Source organism: Lingula anatina, chromosome 9 (assembly GCF_051362555.1).
Source record: "Lingula anatina isolate TDL-2025a chromosome 9, LinAna3.0, whole genome shotgun sequence".
Taxonomy (NCBI): domain Eukaryota; kingdom Metazoa; phylum Brachiopoda; class Lingulata; order Lingulida; family Lingulidae; genus Lingula; species Lingula anatina.
The window spans coordinates 7,689,191-7,710,705 of NC_141775.1; the positions used below are offsets into that span (position 1 = coordinate 7,689,191).

Sequence of the window (21,515 nt, forward strand, 5' to 3'; positions counted from 1 at the left end):
TTTTTTTAACATTGAAGCCGAAGGAAATAGTTCCTGTTTGAACATCTGTAAAACATACCATAATGGCCAAATGGCATTACTGGTATATTCAAATATGCGGTGAGGCAGTCAGCCCTCTACTCCAGCGAAAAGCACTTAGAGTAATTGCAGTTGTCCATTAAGACATCTGTAGGTTTCCTGATGTGTTGGTGTGAGCAAGTTATAACACTTACTCCTGCATCTTGGTAAAATTTGTGCGGTTCAAAAAAAAAAAAAAATCTATAATGTATTGAAAGTGCATGGATGTGATTGAATGAAGTCAAATTACTTGCTGCCATCATGTTAGATGAATGTGTTTATATACACATACAGGCTATTGTGCAATTTATGAGTCATTATGATCTGAAATGAGAGTGCAGTGAAAAGGAATCAAGCACACTGAGCAGTTCTCATTCTTCCACGGTACCTAATAGTCTGTTAATTATGGACATGCAAGAGAGATGGTCTTGTGTCATAACAAGCCTTGTGATGTACATGTGACAAATCAGTTTCTTTGCTGGACACTGCTTGGCATTCCAAGGGCCACTTCACTATAAAAGTGAAGCTTGTTTCTGTTTCACTGACGCCACAGCTTTGCTGCAATTCTACAGGGAAACTTTCATGTATGTGAGGCCGAAGTTATCCTGGTCACAGCATTTTATTGAAGAATCCAGCACCTGAGCTTGCCAAATAGAAAAAAAAAAAAGATTATTGATTTTTATTATACTTATTGCAGCCCTGAATGAAGTAGCATATGTTCCTGTTATTAAAACGGAGCCTTCCCCTGGATATTGGTGACATTTATGTACTTTGACTGTTTCTAGGAAGAAGGTGCATAGAGGCTATTCATATTTTCTGAATACGGGGATTTATTTTTACCAGTCTGCTAGCACATGGCTCAGAGGATACAACAAGTTATTTAGATATTTGTGACTAGCAACCCTTAGGGTGAAAGGATGAGCTTTTAGCTTTATGGATATTACAGTTCTGAAGACATTGCCATAGGGGTTCAGTTTAGAGGAAAAAAGGAGTTGATGATCTAAAGAAGCTATAGGCGTGGTACAATAAGACTACTTTTTGTCTAGTGGTTAGCAGGATAAATATGGTCGTGAAATAATTGCTGTGCATTGTCCTAATATTGAAGGTGATCTCCTCTTTCCAGTCTTTTATAATTTTTAATATTGACAATATTTCTGTAAGAATAGGAAATCATGACAAATGACAGGCTAGTTGAAAATGTCACAATAGAGGGCTTTACCACTTGATCAAGAGGAGCCATAGACTTGTGCGATCTGTTTTTTAATTTGTATTCATGATAATTTTTGGATGTGCTCGAAATAGTGTTTGACTAGAAAAAATTAGAAGTATTTAACTGCAACATGACCTCGTACATGAGCTTAAAGAATCAGAAACGTCGTCGGAGTGTAGGGGGCGATGGTGTGCAGTCCACTGCCAACAGGGCCCAGATTCATTGGCTACGGAGGTCCATATCTGTACTGACTTTCTGCAGTCCTCTGACACTGAAAGATGAACTTCTCTCCGATAACGATGAAGTTGAAGGTCAGGGAATATATTATATTTTTCATTGTTATAAATTAGGTTGAATCTTTTGTCGTCTTTATATGTATGCTAGTATGGGTGTTTGAGTTATTATTGCAAAAATAGCATGAGTAGACTGACACACAACATTGACAAGGCAAAAAAGCAACATATATTGTTACTTTTATTAATTAAGAGGAAGCTTTTGAAGTTTGATAATGTCCATTTTTCATAACTGTCAGTATTATGAGTCACTTCTGCTTTGGATGTATCCACTTACTAGTAATAATGGATGGTACATGCACATTAATATGGGGATTCAGTTTTAACCATCAAAAACACTGTATCATGATTCCTTGTTAAAAACATCAGTACTGGTTTTATTGTCTTCTAGATCCCATCTATTACTTATATGCAAACTTTTGTATCAGTCTTAGTTCCCCACCACTGCTGTATGAATGTGCCACTGTCAGTGTGATTTGTGATAAAAGCAATGTCACAACTGTCACATTTTCACAGCTAACACAATATGATAGCACGTACTTATCATTTTTGTACATTGGAGGGTAACACACACGCACACACAGAGGGAGAGAAAAGGAGCTTTTTAAATAAAGTAGAGTGAGCGTGTATGATGTGTGAGCAAGAGCGCATACACATATACATAATTATGCGCACACGAATATTTATTTTCTTTCTGGCTACTATGATGTAGCACTCTCAGACTAAGTTAGAAAGTTTTGGATTGCTATAACAATATAAATATACTATAAGTAAATTGTCACTTTATCTTTTATCTTGTTCTTTCAGGTGACCCTTGCACAGTGTCTTCTCAGATAGAGTTAGAAGAAGCCATCAGACTGTATGAAGTGAACAAGGACTCCGAGATCACCATACACAGTAAGTTTCCCATGCCATTAGAAGATGATACTGAAGTATTGACAATATTAACTTCTGCCTTGTGGGTTTTAGAGATGTGAAGTTATTGATGTGTGAGCCTTGAATCATGGTAATGGATTTACGCAAGGTTTTAAAACCTATTTTGAAATGTACAATTGTTAAAATTTTCTACTTGAATGGCTACCCCTGAGATGACACAAATGATAAGAATGGCATATCAGTGTACATACATACAGCGCATTCAGAACAGCTGACTAACAGATCCATGGACCAAATATGGACAACCCATTTGAATGCTTGTTGTGTAATCCCTGCAGGGAATCTACTCGTGTCTAATCGGGAATTAAGCGGCAAGCTTTTAAATGGGTCGCCATATTTGAACTGCGGAGCTGTTAGTCAGTTTTTCTGAATGCACTTGTGAAGATATCTGAGTTAATTGCCCAATGAGCCATGGAGATGTGGTTAATGGCCCATGTTAAACAAAAAGCTCATGTGACTGATGTTATTTCTCAAGAGATGGCCATCAGTATTCAAGTTGTGATCCATGTCTTGAGGATGGTTTGCTGTCTGGCACAACAAAATGTTATTACTAGTAAAGATTATTTTTTTGAGGGTGTATGTGTGTGTGTGTGTGTGTGGGATGGGGGTGGGGGAGGGGGAACTTTAAGATATAGAGAATAGGAGGGGGAAATGATGGGTACCGTAAAAAAAATCAGGATTTAGTGATGTACCAGTGCATGTTTAACAAAAAGTTTCAAGAAAAACCCAGCCCAGAATAAGGGCAATGTGAAAACCAATAAGAATTTTCCCCACAACTAGAAAATATAATTCAGAAATATTTAATAGTTAATTTAGATAATTGATAGTGAGTGTTCACAGCACTCAAACATCCAAGATTACATCATACCACATCACGCCATTTTGAGCCGTCTGGTTCGTTCTGCCCAGATAGACATACCTTGGTTCATAAACCCATGAATCATGTTATCTTGAGAAAGTACTCAATAGTGGAGACTGAGCTCAGTGTATGTCTGCAGATAACATCCTAGTGCTAATGAAATAAAACCCTCAACTATCTCAGAGTTGATGAAATTGAACATCTCGCCTCCATGGAGACAGTGAAAAATAGGAGTTAACGAAAACTTAGGTATGATAAGAGGGAGAACTTTGCCAAATTATAGGGCATTACTGCACATTGAAAAAAATCTTTTGCGCAAACATCTAAATGGATATCTCCCATTAGTCAATTATTGGAACGTTTTCACCAAATCATTGATGATATCTCTAAAAGGAACGTCATAAAGTACGTGGTAAATTAAATATCTTCAACATTTCATGAACATTTTGTGTGTAAGCATGGGCTCAGTGGATCCAGATAAAAAAAATTTTTGCAACTTTTTTTTTTAATTATGAAAATGGACTCATGAGAATTGTGAAAAAGAATGATATATTGCCTGCCTCTTTGTATTTCTGCTGATGATCTTGTTGCATACTAGTAAAGATACATAGTCACTGTTAGTACTCCATAGTTGTCCTTTATGGTAATTCCGCAATCTTTTCAAATCTGTAACAGGAGAACAAAAAAAAAAAGAACAGTCCAGAGAGAGAGAGAGAGAGAGAGAGAGAGAGAGAGAGAGAGAGAGAGAGAGAGAGAGAGAGCAAAAATTGTCGAATTTCAGATACATAATTTTACTATCACAAAATTATTTCTGTATAGTATATGTGGTGTTTTTACTGCATAGAATACAGTAGAAGTTTAGAGTGTATTGCTTTTTAATTTTGTTGCTACCTCTCAATAGGAATGTTCTAATTTTAAGGGATTATGACTTTTAAAAAAGTATCTGTAAAATTCACAACTTTGCCACCACTGAAGCTTACTGTTAGTTCTGTGATATGATTGGTTAAATAAGCTTTTATTTCATCAATAATAAAGCAGAGGTACTTTTATTTCCAGTTTTTCCAAATGTTCCTGAGAAGCCAGGATACCCCTGTATTGGGGAGGACAGTGAGTACCATTCTTTTTTTATAATTGGTAAATTTTCAGATAAGTAGATGATATTGGCGGACTTTGTTTAAGTTAGAAGTCATATTGGACCAAGTGACCTGTGAGCTGAAAAGATAAAGTTGCCTATTATAGCATCTTCTATTATAGCAATTTTTTTTTCGCTTAGCCATATCACCACTTTTATGTAAATTTGTTATCAAAATGGTTAAAATTTGACTAAAACAAGTCAAATCAAGCCCTTTTTCTTTAGCCAATTTCAGTAAGTTTTAGCATTTGGCTAAATTGGCGAGTGTTAGCACTACCCCAGCAATTTTTTTTCTAGACTTGTAAATTATGCAAAAGCCACTGGCCAAACCCAAGTAGTGCTAGTTTAAACTTAGAGCAACAAAATCTTGAAAAAAAAATACTTGTAAACATAATATTTATTTCATCAATGCAAACAACATATGAGTCAGTTTTTATTTATTTATTTATTTAGAAAATCTTAGCACTGAGTGTCTTCGACACTGCACTTGTGTTAGGCGTTATGAATAAATTAAAGGGATAATAACACTTAATAACACAAAAAATGAATTTTCCTGGAGTAAACAACAATTTTCCCATACTTACCAATGGTTAATGAATCTATTTTTACATTCAAAGTTAGTCCCTGGTTTTTTTCTAAAATGTTTGGTTTTTTGTTAAAATCTCTTAAGAGATTTTAACAGAGTATAGCCTTCAATGGAGGTCACGTTGTCTAAAGACAAGATCAGATATCAGAATAATAGCTGTGACTGCTGTTTTTGTGGTAAAACAGAATATATTATATTTCTCTGAGTTATTCACAATGTTTTTATTGTGAAATATAGATCTCATATGAAGAGTTATTATCCCTTTAATATGAATGGTTTGACAATTTACAAATGCCATTCATATCTTCCCCATCCCAATTAATCCAATTAAACATAAAAGAGAAATTTAAGTACAATATGTCTGCTGATTGATGCTTGTCAATCAAGTTGGCTTTTATTTATGCCAACCCTAAATGAATTTCTCTGTTCAGCTAATATAAACGTCATTCTGCATTTGTTATCTTCACCACTCTCCCCAGTTGTAACGTATTTAGCCAGTGAAGTCCCCAATAAGATTATTTTTTTGAAAGAACTGTTGTCTTATTATTGATCTTGACACTTTTTGGCAAGTAAAACCGTGCTTGTAGTTAAATGGCTGAAAAAGAAAACTGTCAGATAAAATAGGGAAGTAGGTGGGGAAGAAATCATTGTTGTGGGATATGTGCAACTTTCATGTGAATATATCATTTTGCTTTATTAACACATTTTTCAAGAAGCCTCCCCCCCCCCCCCCCTCAATATATTGTGGTTTTACTTGGATGTTATGTTTTTGTGACAGATACAATTTATTCAATAACAAGTACCCTGAGTGTCAGAGCAACGTAAAAGCTAGCTTGTTAAATATATACCTTGTGATGGAGTCGCTTTTACTAGCTCTGACGAACAGCGACAATCTGAGGGCGTTCTTCTTCAAAATTTTGCCTAGGGCGCTTCCATATTTGGAAGTCACACGTCACAGCTGTGTCCTCCTGGATCCATATTTGGAAGTCATAAGTCTCGTACGTCACAGGTTTGGCCGCCTGGAGCTGCCTTTCCCGCCTCGCGCTGAAGTTATCTCGTGCAGACGAGACAAGAAGCAAAGTGCCTGACGAAGTTTGAATTGAAAATATCTTGCAGTCGAAGGTCAGTGCCACAATAGAAGCAACATTCTGCTTTAAAACTGATTTTGGTGTAGCCATTGTGCAGCCCTTATAGTGGTATCGGGCATACAGTGTAGCTGTCAAATTTGGCACACGGCAAGCACGTGTATTGCACACGTGTGCATCTCAGGACTAAATGTTCTTGGATATATCTTTTCTTTTTGAAGAATATTATTTATTTTTTCACTTTACATCTTAAATTCAGCAAATAAAATTAAATAAAGCAGAATTAAATCTGTTTTACGTTTCATTTTGGTCTGATGACATTCAACTGCAGATTCACTGCGGAGCAGTTCTATTTGATTGATGGAAGTGTAACATGGCCGCTGGTCACTAGAGCCGGTATTGTTGATATGGGTTATATATGAAATCAAGATCGAGCTGGCAATACCGGAATCTAGAACCTAGGGTAATAACAAGAAGCAGAGCTGGAAATAACATTTTATATCATTCTCATCCACACATTGGCAGCTACCTTAGTTTTTATAATAGAAACTCACTCAAAACAATACTGGGGCGTGAACTTGGTATTTCATATGCTGCATAAATGGTCTACAAAATGGAGACTTCTGATAGCACAAAAGGTTTTCAGGAAAGTGACAATATCCCGAGGCAAATATTTGATATGGAAAATGCAAAAGAGAAGGCAAAGGGACTAGAGTGAGATAAAAAGCATTTGTCATGTTTACATTAAATGACAGACAGACTATTTATGGTATTGATATTTCATTTGTCAAATTATCTGTGGGAAATGTGATTCTGCTTTAAAAATGTATACTCATGACGTTTTGATAGAAAAACTCCATCGCTTTGTGCCTATTCATCACTGATAAATGAGAGGTTTGTGACTTATGAAACATAAATCATAACACTGAGACTGGGGGGAGCTGTTTTCGAAAGGAAATGGATACATCCTTCACTGTTCAAAATTCCTATAAATTTGATGACATATTTGTTCAGCAATATTGCATTGATGCATCCTATCCATAAGTATGTGTCTAGACGTTATCTAGAGACTTTGAAAAAAAAGTATTTTTTTTTTCGCTGCTAAAAAATTGCATCCTTTCTCATTCCTCCTAAAATGAATTATGCGACCGTTTTATGAGGTATGTCTGAAAAATGGAAATAATGTATATATTGATAAGAAAACCAGTCTATCATACAGTTGAATTTGATAACTGAACGGGAACGGGAAGGACCACATTCTCTTCAGCTGCCATATAGATAATGATATTATACAGTCACTAGTTTTAGCTGTTGAGCATTGGCAAACAAATTATGGGAAGTATATAAATTCTACCTGTCAATGAAAAAAAAAAAAATGAATAGAAAAGGGTGTCTGAATAGGAAGAGCAGACTGTATGTAGGATTTGCACTGTAGGTGGCACTACACAGCATGACGCTCCTTGCACCTGGGCTAGCACCTGTGTTCTCAGCATGATGAGCTGTAACACTGTTCTAATATGGCAGTATTATTAGCAGAAAAATCATGAGTAATTACACTAATAGGGAAGGAAAACTGTGAGATGAGGTTTCAGTATTAGATGCCCTGGTTGCTGATATAGATAAGGCTTTGTATTTTGAGGGTGTCATTTTTTGCCACATGAAAATTATTCTGGAAGAAGGGAGACTGAAATACGAGATACTTAAGATTAAGATATTTCATATATTTTTGCTGCCAAATCACACTAACAATCAAAAATGAAGATCATGTACATCGAGTCATTTGGAGGAAATTGCATATGAGAAAAGGATTTTTCTCTCAGTCCTTTTATATTGCACAAAGGATTGTAGGATGTGATATTACAAGGTTGCTCTGATAAGAGGCAATTTGCTCAGGCCTTTATTCTTGGACGATGCTGTATACAGTCTTTATAATGACTATGTGCTCATGGCTGCATCTGCTACGATTTCCAGGAAATATGTACAGAAGAGGTGCACGCAGATGGCGGAAGCTGTATCGTGTCAACGGCCATCTTTTCCAGGCCAAGAGATTCAGTAGAGTAAGTAGGCCAAAATTGAGAAAAAAAATAGTTGTTTATAGTTATTATTATTATAAATACAATTGTTTTTGCATGTCCAAAAGAGCTAATAACGATTGCAGCTAACTGTGCATAATTATAAAGTGGTGCGGTTTTATTGTGTCAGTATATATGTATATGTATTTCAGGTAATCCTGTCTGTCAGCAGGGTACATACTAGCAAAAATTGACAGATCTAAGCATTCATTCATTTATATGTCAGTTTGTATCAATCAAATTAAAAGTTAATATAAATATTACAAATTTTGTACACATTTTATATGTAATATGTTGTGAATTTTTCTTTATATATTGATCCATTCATTCATTCAGCAATCCGTCCATAAACTCATTTATTTATTCATTTATTCATTCATTTATTTTTTCATTGTGTCTGTTGTATGTGTAAGGATAGAAATTTTATGTTTTCCAATTTGTGAAACGGTTGTCCTATATATTTCAGCGGGCATTCTGTGCATACTGCTCCGACAGAATATGGGGTCTGGGTCGCCAGGGTTACAAGTGTATCACATGTAAACTGCTCGTTCATAAGAAATGCCACAAACTAGTCCAGATTACCTGTCAAGCACAGTTGGTAATTATTGCACTCTCACTGTCTGTCACATTCAGTACTATCACACCTAACACAATTGCAGAGCAGTTTAATGATAATATTAGATAATTGTCTTCTTTAAACCTTGCTACACATACTTCTCAGTGCTGCTTAGCCTTACAGAATTTATATCAATACATTTTATGACTAGTAAGTCTAAAACTAAAAAAATTCATATCTATAAAACAGAAATGAAAGCTTAAAGAGATGAATTAGCAATGTTATTTTTGAAGTGAAAAGGTTTGTAAAATTTCTCTTAAATTGCACTTAAGATTTAACTAATAGTTTTCTAAACAACAACTAAACTCATTATTTTCACCACTGTTATAAGTTGAAATTCCTGGCACAGCTGATGAATATCTTTTGGTGGACTTTCTCTCCCAAAATTTGAATTTTGCTAAATAAATTATAATATTGCACGATTGCAATTTCCGTATCAGTCATAGATAAGTGCATAGAAAACTGAATGGCACGCTTTAACCTCTTCAAAGTATTATAAATAAAAGACCCAAGAAGTTTTGCTCAGTCATATTTAAAACCATTAGTCTTCAGAACCAGATCAGTAATTCCTTACAACATGTCACATATCATGCATATTACAACAGGCTGCACAACCTTCATTCTAGGAACACACAATCCGACCTTTGACCTCATCCTCGTCACTTCCACCTATGCCAGGTCACAATGGCACAGAGGCGACACCTAGGGGCCATTCTCCAAGTAAATCCATGGATGATGCTTCTGAAGCACCAGAGGTAGGTTAAGGGAAAGATGGAATTCTCTAGAAAAATATTATCTTTTGAATAAAGTAGATGAGATTCTTTTCTAGTGAAGCTTTTAATTTTGCCTTGCATCAACAACTATTAATCTATACTCTCTTAGAAAGTAACACTGTTTTCTTAGAACAAGTTAATATATCTTTTGCACATTAGAAATGAATCTAACTTACAGCTAGAACACATCTAGAACAATTTGTATTTAAAGCAGGCAATGTTTTTACATAAATTTACATATTTCTGTGTGGCATTGCCATCGATAAAGGAACAGTTTAGAAAATAAATTGATTTTGGTGTTATACGTGTAACTTTTTGGGAACATTTCAATTCACTGATGTTTTGTGCATGAGCATGGAAATTTGCTTACCTGGCAGTCAAGTGCTTCACATTTTCTGAACCCATTGTATATGTGTGTGTGGTTGGTGTCAGTGCCATAGTTGTTTTTAGCTTCAAATAACACAATGCGGGAGACTGTCACACCTAACACATTTCCAGAGAATGTCACACCTAACACAATTTCGGGAAATGTCACACTCATCACAATCATGTTAATGAGACAGTGAGCACAATCAAGGGTTAAACCTATCACAATCCAGGAAAAAATCACAACCATTGCCATAATGGCAACTACCCCACACTTGTGTGGCTTATATCTGATACCATTTCGTAGTGCTTGGTTTGCCTGGTTCTCTCAGTACACTTATTGCAGTCCATTTTCGTACCTTTTTGCTTTTCATAAACGTTGAGTTTGAATTGTTTATGAGGCAAAAGTGTTTAGTTCTTCGCAAAGATTTAAAATAGAATCTCAAATGTGTGAGGCTCACTTTTCTTTGTATTAGCTTTTTATCTTAGTGTTGGGCTACATGTTTTGTCTACAGTGAAAAGACTATACCAGCATGATAAAAAATACCCTTCTGCACAACCTTACATACCATGTCATGCATGAAGGTCTGTTGAATCATCTTTGAGCTCTTTGCCTAACTCTTTCTAAGTGTTAAGCATAATGGGCAGATTCAGTTTGTGTGTGTGTGTGTGTGTGTGTTTGGGGGGGGGGGGGGGGGGGGTCTGGCGCTGGTAAAGAGCCCCATGCCCTTACTTCACTTGCTTCTGCCAAAAGCATGTGGCTTTTTTCAAGCATGTTTTTTCCTCAATGGATCAGTTGCCATGTGCACTACAACAGCATAATACAAGGTGCATGTACTAATAAGCATGTACTAATAATGGTGTGGGTAGTCTGTGCAAAAAAATGCTTTCCTCTCTCCCCCCAGGCTGTTGACCTCTTTCACCTTTGCTCTTTAACTAGAAAGATAACCAACTTGTTCTTGGTGTAGGAATGATAATTTTCTTACTCTGATATTTATTTCCTTAGACCACCAAAGTAGAAACTGTGGAAAATTCAGAATCACTGGAAGATGAGGTATCATGCTCCGTAAATATCTGAAATAATCGCTTAATAATGATTTTAATCTGAAGTGGTCAGATAACTTTGTACTCTGCCTTCCTTAAATTTGCTCTCTTGCAAACTTATATATATGCTTTGACAGGTTTACTTGATTTGTGATATGAAAAGATGTTTGTTTCATGATTTTACATTAATGAAAAAGTAGTACCCTGCTTTTAAACCAACATAAGATGCAACATCTTTTTTATTATTATTTTTGTTTGTTTTTTATTTAACACTTACTTGGAGTTGAAAGTTTTTATCAATCAAAAAATGATCACCGTGTAACTTATTAAACCTAATATATTCATTGGTGATTTTATAATAAAGACTGGATTGGGCACAATTTTGTTCATTGCATATTAAACTTCTGATCAATAATTTTTCATAGCTTTGTGGCATTTCAAATTCATGTTAATTTTCAAAACTAACCCTATATTTCTTAATTTTTTTCTTTTAAACTTTTGGAAGCATAACATCCTTTTCATTCCCATTTTAAAACATTGAACTAAGTCTAATTCATTTTATTCTACTGGCATATATATATATATATATATATATAAGACAAATAACATAAAGCTTTAAAGTGTAACATAATGCTTATTAGGTATTGTTTACATTATTATTATTATTATTATTATTGTTATTATTATTGTCTTTACCTATAAAGTCAAGTTCATTCAAATTGAAAGAGAACATGGAGAAGTGTAATTTTTGTCACATTGTCAAATCCATTAATGTTGAAAAATTTGGGAGACTGTGGTTATTTCTATAAAAACAATGTGTGCAGCCAAAAGATCTCTCTACAGAATAGTTGAGAATCTCCAAATTTGTTAAAAAAAAGTCGCACCAAAACAGAACTTTTCAAAGTTGGACTAAGACACACTTGTGCACATTTGCTCTAATGCATTCCTAAATTCCACCAACTTTACTTTTATACATATATGGTATTTATTATGTGTTTTAGACCACTGCTACAGAGACAGCAACAGGAGCCATCAGCCTAAGAGATTTTGAGTTGCTGCGTGTAATTGGACGAGGTAGTTATGCCAAAGTCCTCCAGGTGGAGCTGAAGAAAACAAAACGTATCTATGCCATGAAGGTCATCAAGAAAGAGCTGGTCAATGACGATGAGGTAAGGACCTAAGATTGGTGCTTCATATTCAATTCAAATGAGCTCTTTGTCTATGCACATGTGGAAAAGTGCATCTAGTGCCTTTCACTTCCTCTGTCACTGATTCAAAAAGACCGTGGACACACCGAGTAGGTAGTTGGTAAGAGGGGAGATGGGTAGGGAGGAAGTGGTAGAAATACAAGTGGAATAAGAATAGTTGTTTGTGTTGTCACTCGGCTCTCTGAGATAGACAAAGTGTGATATTTAAAAAAGAAATTGCTCTTCTATCCCACTAGAATTCAGCATATAGGGAAGGACATCAACAGGTAAAGGTATTTGATGTGAAAGGGAAACTGGAAAAGATTTATGTGACTTAAATCATTGCTTAAGTGAGGCAAAGGGAGGAGCATATAATTGTTTAAATAAATTTTGGATTGGCTTTGGTGGTTTGATAGCTGCTTGATGACTGTGAACTATCCTGAACTATATCTGATCGTCACTTTTTATTATATGTACAAAAAATCTAAAAACGATGTTAAATATAATTTATTAATCTTTTATCACTACAGGATATAGACTGGGTCCAAACAGAAAAACATGTATTTGAGACAGCATCCAATCATCCTTTCCTTGTGGGACTTCACTCTTGTTTCCAGACTCCTAGCAGGTAAGAGTTCCAATCTTGTTTCTTGACTCCTTACTGGTAAGAGTTCCACTCTTGTTTCCAGACACTGAGTAGGTAAAGGGTTTCAGTCTTGTTGTTCTGCTCATTAGTTAAGATGGGAATCCCATTGTAAAAGTTGAGGTAGACCCTTATCTACCATTCTGTTTAGTGAAGTAAGAAAAAAAGGTTACTAAGTGGCATACACTTTCTTGTAATCACTGATTTGATTTTGTACCTTCTAACTAAAAATTGTAACATGATCGTTCCATGTATCTTTTGGATAAGTGATACTACATAATATACATAAAAAAAATAATGTTTGACAACAACAACAACAACAATAATAATAATAATAATGGTCATGATGATGATAATAAGAATAAAGATTCTCATTATAATGTTTTCTTAATTAAATCACTCATTTTGTTCCACCCACACTCTTTCATCCTAATATGCTACCCTATTCCCATGCTCTGTTAGGCTGTGTACGTGGTAACCTTGTTAATGATATTCCTGTTTTGCAGGCTGTTCTTTGTCATAGAGTTTGTCAATGGTGGAGATCTGATGTTTCATATGCAGCGACAGAGACGTTTGCCTGAGGAACACGCCAGGTTTTATGCAGCTGAAATTATACTGGGACTCAATTTTCTTCATGAAAGGGGTAATTTGACATGAAACATATGCAAGTTCCTTTATGTATTGGTTTGGATTTTGTAGAAAATTAGACTTTTTGTAGCAAATGACATTGTGAAGATTGAGTGAAGGATAAGGAATTAAAAAGAATTTCATTAAATATAATTTGCTACGCAGTCAACAGTATATTAAGATAATTAATTTATGTTATTTGATTAATGGTCAGTTTGATGGCTAAAGTGTTTAGAATGAAATAAGTATGTGTTTGTGATATGTTAATTAGATGATTCAGGAACTGTTTGCACTGGTCTAAGCCATATATGTCTGATGACCACATACTGTCCTCTTGGACTTTGTAGGTCACATACTCTCCCATACTCTGGAGGTCACATATTGACCTTCTTAAATCTGAAGGTAACGTTCTGTACTCTGAAGGTCACACTTTGCCCCCCTGTATTCCAAAGGTCATGCAAAGGTCACAGGTGGATTTATTGACTTGTCTGTTTTATTTCCAGGGATAATCTACAGAGATCTGAAGTTAGACAATGTCCTTCTGGACTCTGAGGGCCACATAAAGCTCACAGATTATGGCATGTGCAAGGTAAGGTAAAAAAAAAGGCAACTTTGATATGAGACACCAAGGAATATTGTTGTTCCTTTCTTAGTATTTCAGTATATTTTTGAAAGCATTTTAGTGCACTCTGTCAGGTGGTAAACTAAGTGTTCTTTTTTCCCATCACTGGGTAGCATAAATTATTTTATCGAAGATGAAAAGCCTGTTTAGACTAGATATTAATTGTCTATTGTCAATGACAAAAAGTAATTTTAATATCTGGTTGCATAGAGTGATATGAATTTGTTTTGATATATCAGTGATCAAATTAAGTGCCCTATGATCTATATACTTTGTATTTTAGATTATTTTTATAATGATAAAAATAATGTATATTATTAATTTATTATCAAAATGTTAAAATATCTGCTAATTTTGCTTGATAAAGATGCCATTGCTGAGAGAAGAAGTCGCTACTGTATTGTATTACAGGCATAGTAGTCTCATTTGCTTGTGTTCTCAGACCGACTTCTGTTTTGGAGATCTCATATTTACAGACATTTTGTATCATGGTTTCATCGGAGTGTGTTTGGGCTAACCTCACTTTAAGAATTTTAACATCAAAGCATGATTGGTTTTGAACATTCAGTTTGTGTTTGTGTGATATACAGATGTTTTTCAGCATAACCATGATAAAAAATGTGCTTTTACACTTGTTTTGTTAGAAAAGATTTTGATTTGTGTGTACAGAATAACAGTATTTTTGACACAAATAATCAAACTTTTGCTTGCTATTGAGAAATATATGCAATCTGGCCTTGAAATGTATACAGGGTGACTGTAATGAAGGGTTTATTTTTTCTATATATCGTAAAGTCTTTGCCTGTCCCAGTTTATAGCCCACTCCTTCTGGTTACCCCTTGTTCCTGTTTATAGCCCCCTGCTACTGGTCACCACCTGTCCCAGTTTATAGCCCACTGCTACTGGTCACCACCTGTTCCAGTTTATAGCCAGATCCTTCTGGTCACCCTTTGTCCCAGTTTATAGCCCACTTCTACTGGTCACCACCTGTCCCAGTGTATAGCCCATGGCTACTGCTCACTGCCTGTCTCAGTTCATAACCCAAAACTACAGATTACAACCTATCCCAGATTAAAAGCCACTGCTACTAGTCACTGCTTGTCCCAGTTCATAGCCAACTGCTACTGGTCACTACCTGTCCCAGTTCATAGCCCATTACTACTAGTCACCACCTGTCCCAGTTTATAGACCACTGGTACTGGTCACCACCTGTCCCACTTAAGTGCCCACTGTTAATGGTCACCACATGTTCTAGTTTATATCCCCCTGCTACTGGTCACCACCTGTCCCAGTTTAGTGCCCACTGTTAATTGTCACTGCTTGTTGTAGTTTATAGCCCATTGCTACCTGTCATCATCTGTCCTAGTTTATAGCCCATTGCTACTGGTCACCACTTGTCCCAGTTTAGTGCCCACTGTTAATGGTCACCATCTGTCCCAGTTTATAGCCCATTGCTACTGGTCACCACCTGACATGGTAATATAGCCAACTGCTTCTAGCATGCTTTGTATATGGCATGTAAATGCATTTTGCATGGCTTCTTTTCAGGAGGGTATCCGGCCAGGAGATAGTACAAGCACGTTTTGTGGCACACCTAATTACATCGCCCCAGAAATGTTGAGAGGGGAAGATTATGGTTTGTATTGTTACCATGCATTGATGATTGAGGAGATGGGAGTTTGAACTGTAGGTGGGGCTGGTTGTCAAGACATTTTTGTGATGGAAAGGTTTTTTAAATTCTGGATGAAAAGTTGTGAATGTAAGCAATGTAAAAGTTATGTTGCTAATTTGAATTATCAGCCAAGTGGAAAGGAAAAAAAAGGAGATGGAAATTTAAAATGTTTGTAAGACAATTTAGCTCCCTTACAGTTCAACTGCTTTATCTCCTCAAAGATTCTTTTGGATGTTTTCTTTTTTTCTTTTTATTTATTTATTTATTTATTATTTCCATTTGTCTTCTTTTTTATTTTTACTTTCACTGTAGGCACATATCGATGCTTGCATTGTAGGAAGGTCTGTACCCGGGAGAAACCACTTCCACGTTCTGTGGGACTCCTAATTACATAGCTCCAGAAATATTACGTGGAGAAGACTACGGTAGTAGATGAATGAAAAAATATATTGAGAAAAAACATCTTGCCGTGTGCTCTTGCTGCTTGGTTTCCTTGAAATATTTTAATCAGTTCTTGAGTATAGCATGCAAACAGATGGTTAATCAGAGAAGTGAATATTCTGTATATTGACATAATAAGAAATCGAATGCCTTTTTATGTGCTCTTGTTGCTTGATTTTCTCAAAATGTGTACTCAAAATTGAGATTTGGCATGACAAAATAGTGGTATGCTTCAGGTACATGAAAATTAAAATAGGAAAGATTAGTCAATCCAAATTACTTTCCTGTATTTTTTAACTACATTCTTTCTGTAAATAATTGCACGAATTAAAATTGTTTCTTGATCAAATTCAAGCAAATGTTCTCTTTTATAAAAAAAATACAGGATTATATGAAGCAAATGCTTTTAAAATTGAAAATGAAAAAAAATTGTACTTGTTTGCAGTGATATTAACTATTGCTACTCACAGTTTGATGATGTCAGGGTACGCGTTTTTATAAGTTACTTAATGTCAAGTACTGCATCAGGGCATAAATATTGTCTGTGACTTTGCTGTAATGGCATGGGGTAAGAGATGAAGTTGTCAATGAATTCGCCTGTTAGAAGATTACACAAGATATTTTTCAAAGCATTGCCAGATGGTTCTCCAATTCGAGTATTGTTGAAAGTGAATTTTTTTATCATTCTGCATCAGAATGTTTCTTTATTGTCTTTCATTTTGAAGTTAGCCTTCAGAATTTCATGTTATTTGCTTTTTATACCTGCTGTTGTTTTGTGCAAGTTTTTATCCACCTTTGTTTGCTTTGTTTTGTTTATTGCTTTACATTTAATTTATGTGAATGAACGTAATATAAATTGATAACTCTGTCTCTGTTATACTTATAGTAATATGGTTTATTTTTTCTACATTTATTTCCCCTTTTGTGCTATATAAGAAGAGCAAAGGAAAATTGCTGTTGTTGATTTATGTGTATTTTTAAGTTTCTCACAATTAAGTGAAAAATACTATGTTTTTGGAAAAAGATTATTATGTAAAAAAAAAGATTATTTATTAAGAATTAATTTGGATATGATGTCTTTTTAAATAAATTAGTATATTAAAGTGAAAAAAAAACAAAATCAGTGAAATGTCGTCTGCTTTCAGATTTCAGCGTAGATTGGTGGGCCCTCGGTGTTCTTATGTACGAGATGATGGCAGGAAGGTCACCGTTTGATATTGTAGGGGGTGCTGAAAACCCAGACCAAAATACTGAAGATTATTTATTCCAAGGTATGGATGCAAAAGATGACCGAGTTTTCCCAAATATATGACATAAAATGTGTCTTTCCTCATCCAGCTTATAGATGCGTTGCTGTGGTCTGGATTCCAACCATATCTACACTGTATTAAAAGGCCAATTTATAGGTTTCACTAAACTGTGCAGAAAATGGAATATCTTCAAGGTTGAATTTAATTTGGTGTTAAAAAAGTGGAATTAGCAGAAAGTATCTTAGTTTGCATGTTTGGTAAGTCATTTACCTAATGCGACTTCTCTTTATTTCAGTCATCCTGGAGAAGACTATCCGTATCCCCAGGTCTTTGTCTGTGAAAGCTGCGTCAGTACTGAAAGGATTCCTGAATAAGGTAATAAGAGACCATTCCCAGACCCTATCGTTTTAACTTTGGATCGAACTATCTCCAAGGGGATTCTAGCTTAATTGCAATCAACTTTGATGGCCATAGATGTCTGTCACGCCTACTGAAGCTGATACGGGGTAATTAACTATCATTTAGCAGCTTTAGTAGGTGTCCGAGACATCTAAGCCACTTATGATGAAAGCAATTTAGCAAGAAACCCTGTGGAGGTGGACTGATCCTGTTAGATGGGAACCCAGTCTAAGGTATTTGTCATCAGTTGATGTGGTGTTGTGGAGTTAGGTGTCAGACTGGTTCATTTTCAAAAAGGTGCTACCAGGTAGTCATATTTAATTTTATTAAGCAAGGATTTGACAAAGATTTGAATAAATATGGGTGAAATTTGTCTGCCTGTGTGGGGTTGTCAGGACGTCAGACATACTTATCACTGGACTTCATCTACTGAGTCTTATTTCTGTCAACTCTAGTGTATGTTGACATGTGGTAAGCCCTAAACTAGCCTCATGTTAGAACACTTTATAAAATAATCTTACTAGCATCAAATTTGCTGCTTTAATTAATTTTGATCACTATATTGATTTTGAACTACCATTGCTTTATTTGAATAGGTCAGGTCTATATTTGAAAGACTTGTTGATAAAATCTTCTCCATGTACAACTTTTTGTTTTCTATTCAGAATCCACAAGAGCGCCTTGGCTGTCACCCACAGACCGGCTTTGCAGATATACAGTCACATCCATTTTATCGACCAATCGATTGGGACCTCCTTGAAAAGAAGCAGGTGACGCCACCCTATAAACCCCACGTGAAAGACGAACGTGATTTGGAGCACTTCGATCCACAGTTTACTAATGAGCCAGTACAGCTAACGCCAGATGACACGTGAGTGTTTGAATAGACCTTGTTTTTTGTTTTAAGAAATTTGTGAAACATGTTTCCATTTTGGACAGCTAGATCGTAATCACTTTACAAAAAAAGGAAGAAATTATTGAAAAAATTGGGCAGGATAATTTATCCAGAACAACTCTATGAGAGGCTGGAAAGAAATTAGTAGAGACCTTCAGTCTATTTATTAAATCAATCAAGCATTTCTCTGACCATACTTAGACTTTTCATGCAGTTTCTTGAAATATATCATGATCCAACTACTTTATTTCTTTACAGAAAAATAATTTCCAAGATTGATCAAACAGAATTCGAAGGCTTTGAGTACATCAATCCGTTGTTGATGTCGATGGAGGACTGCGTGTAGCAATGGCTGCAGTCGAAAGCGTCACACCAAACACAATGGCTCTGTCACACTTAACACAATAAGCTATCACACTCACTGCAATACAGGAGTTTTTTATGAAACGATACAATTCACAGTGAAGGACTAAGAGAATGGATAATAAAAATACTGTTTTTTTTTATAAAATACCTACTATGATAGTATTCAGAACCTAAAATGAGAAAATGTGTGGTCTGTGGCAAGCACTGTCAGCTATTGGTGTCACTATCATAACATTGAACACAATAGAACCGTACACGAAAAAAAAAGTTGACAAAATCGGGATGTCACAACCAGTGTCACAACTAACACAATGAGCTTGGAACCGACCAGAACATTTTGCGCAATGTGGCAAAAGATGTCAAATGGCTTTCTCCACAAACGCAATTGATTGTAGCTAGCATTAGTACCTTGCCATCTCGCGGTTGTCTAGTACACGTTATATTTATAAACTTTACAATGGATGAAGTTAACTATTAGTTTATTAGATTAAGTTTTATTAACTTTTTATAGTTAATTTCTTTAAGCATAATATATTAGGGGGTTGGGGTTTTTAGTAGGATTAAGTTGCTGTATCACAAAGAAAGAGGTTAATTAAATTGAACCCTTGATTGCCTTACGTCGAACAAATACTAACTGTAAAATAGTTTGACAAGAAAGAACTGAATAATCATTGGGGGGAAAAGTGAAGTTGGAAGTTTGAGAACCATGCTAGAAAATTCTGGTTGAAAGAAAGTAATAAATTTGATATGTTATAAAAGACAGTTTGTCATCGGGAACAAGCGCTTACATATTGCCCTTTTTTGTAATTATGTAAAGTTATGGCTATAAACGATGAATATTATATGCTTGACTGAAAGTCTTACTGTTGTTTATCAGGCTTTAAGAGTTAATATGAGCTGTGCTTACATTTCTGATAGAGTAATAGTATATCAAGCCATTAATTTATGCATTCCCTCTAAGCACAACGGGCAGTTAATTGACATTTAGTGCACTAACGATAAAACCTTGAATGCACGTAATTGAACAATTATTCATTTTAGTGACCGTTACCGAAAGCTGTTGATCTCGCCGAGTAAAAACATCGTACGCCCAAGTAGAAATACGCACCAAGAATACCCCTCACTCTACCGTAAGGTCCGTAAATGCCCTCGAAAAGACCTTTCCCATTATTTTTAATGTGTTCTGTGTCCTTTTTGTAAGCCCTCGGTGCTCAGTTTGCGTGGTCAATAGTTAACCTTCACCACAGCGATTATACTTCATCCTTGGACATGCTTAATTCTAAGAAAATTGGTCATTTTGACTCGTTTAAGTAACACATTCATCTTACCGCGATTTTCATTTAAGCCAATTTTGGTTCGTTTTAAAGCGGCGCTGTTTCTATGGCTGATTGTGTTCCGAGCGACACTTGATAAATGCGGTGCACTCTGGACAATACGAGTTGAATTACCGGTGTTAAGACAAGAGGATGGTTTCTTCAGCTTTTAATATACAAATTAAAAAATCCACATATAATAGAGATTGGATTGCTATTTGTAAGTTTTGCAAGTCTTTTATAATGGTTTTCTATTCGTCTTGATTGCTTCACTTGATTACAGCGACTAAGACAAAAATCAGAAGTCATAAATTTTGCAGGCATTACTCTGTATCAATTGTCAATCTTCTGTACATTTTCTTCGGGAAATGCTTGTTTTTGCAAGAGATCGAACATCTATTTCTTATATTCGCTGTAATTTGGAGACTCGTGAATGAACATCTTATCTAACGACCGGTATACAACAGGAACGGTAGTTCTAGGAATAGTCCGGGGTCCCGTATGATAAGTAGTCGGAGTATTGGGGTTAGTATATGGGGTGAATGCCACCTGTACTAGGTAATGGGTAACTGAATACAATTCGTGGCGGAAAACCATTCTTAATTGTCACACCGGGATATGTTGGCAAACGCACCATCTATCGACGAAAGGGTGCATAAGGCATTTGATTTTAGATCTAGCAATGATGCAGTAGCTTGGTGGTGTAGCTTTCAGCTTTTATGTTTGTATGGATTTCAGTGACTTGTATAATCACTTTTTTCATTTAGTAAATAAACGTAGATTGACAGACCATTGAATGGATAAAGAAAGATTAAAGAAATAAGTAAAAAAGGCAAATTATAAAAGATATATGATATTTTTGTAAACATACGATCTTTTTGCAGAGATCACGTTCTTCGCTTTGAAAGATGAACTAATTTCCTGTTGGTGCGTTGTTCACAGACTGAATGTATTCAATTACCCCGCTTATCAAGAACAGTCTGGAAGGTTCTTAGAACGGAACGTCATAGAGTGCAATCGGGCATGTTGTTCAATTCCTGAGCCTCCAGGAATATTGTGGGAAATTACCTG

At 35.6% G+C, this 21,515-nt stretch overlaps 1 protein-coding gene across 5 annotated transcripts in view; it reads left to right on the top strand.

Annotated features, from left to right (window-relative positions):
* The window catches only part of LOC106161221 (protein kinase C iota type), a 32,348-nt gene extending 12,366 nt beyond the window's left edge, over window positions 1–19,982 (top strand). For 2 of the 5 annotated variants that reach the window (XM_086995089.1, XM_013538111.2), the window contains 15 exons: window positions 2,368–2,457; window positions 4,412–4,462; window positions 8,130–8,215; window positions 8,697–8,828; window positions 9,473–9,601; window positions 10,992–11,039; window positions 12,031–12,198; window positions 12,747–12,844; window positions 13,366–13,502; window positions 13,990–14,075; window positions 15,657–15,744; window positions 17,367–17,492; window positions 17,767–17,846; window positions 18,536–18,741; window positions 19,024–19,982. In XM_086995089.1, coding sequence (XP_086851215.1) covers window positions 2,368–2,457; window positions 4,412–4,462; window positions 8,130–8,215; window positions 8,697–8,828; window positions 9,473–9,601; window positions 10,992–11,039; window positions 12,031–12,198; window positions 12,747–12,844; window positions 13,366–13,502; window positions 13,990–14,075; window positions 15,657–15,744; window positions 17,367–17,492; window positions 17,767–17,846; window positions 18,536–18,741; window positions 19,024–19,111 — 1,613 coding nt within the window. In that variant the 3' untranslated portion in view covers window positions 19,112–19,982. Of the gene's footprint in view, window positions 1–840; window positions 1,579–2,367; window positions 2,458–4,411; window positions 4,463–8,129; window positions 8,216–8,696; window positions 8,829–9,472; window positions 9,602–10,991; window positions 11,040–12,030; window positions 12,199–12,746; window positions 12,845–13,365; window positions 13,503–13,989; window positions 14,076–15,656; window positions 15,745–16,117; window positions 16,206–17,366; window positions 17,493–17,766; window positions 17,847–18,535; window positions 18,742–19,023 lie in introns of those variants that run through there. The other 3 variants (XM_013538109.3, XM_086995088.1, XM_086995090.1) reach the window with 3 other exon arrangements.
* The last annotated feature ends 1,533 nt before the right edge of the window (window positions 19,983–21,515 follow it).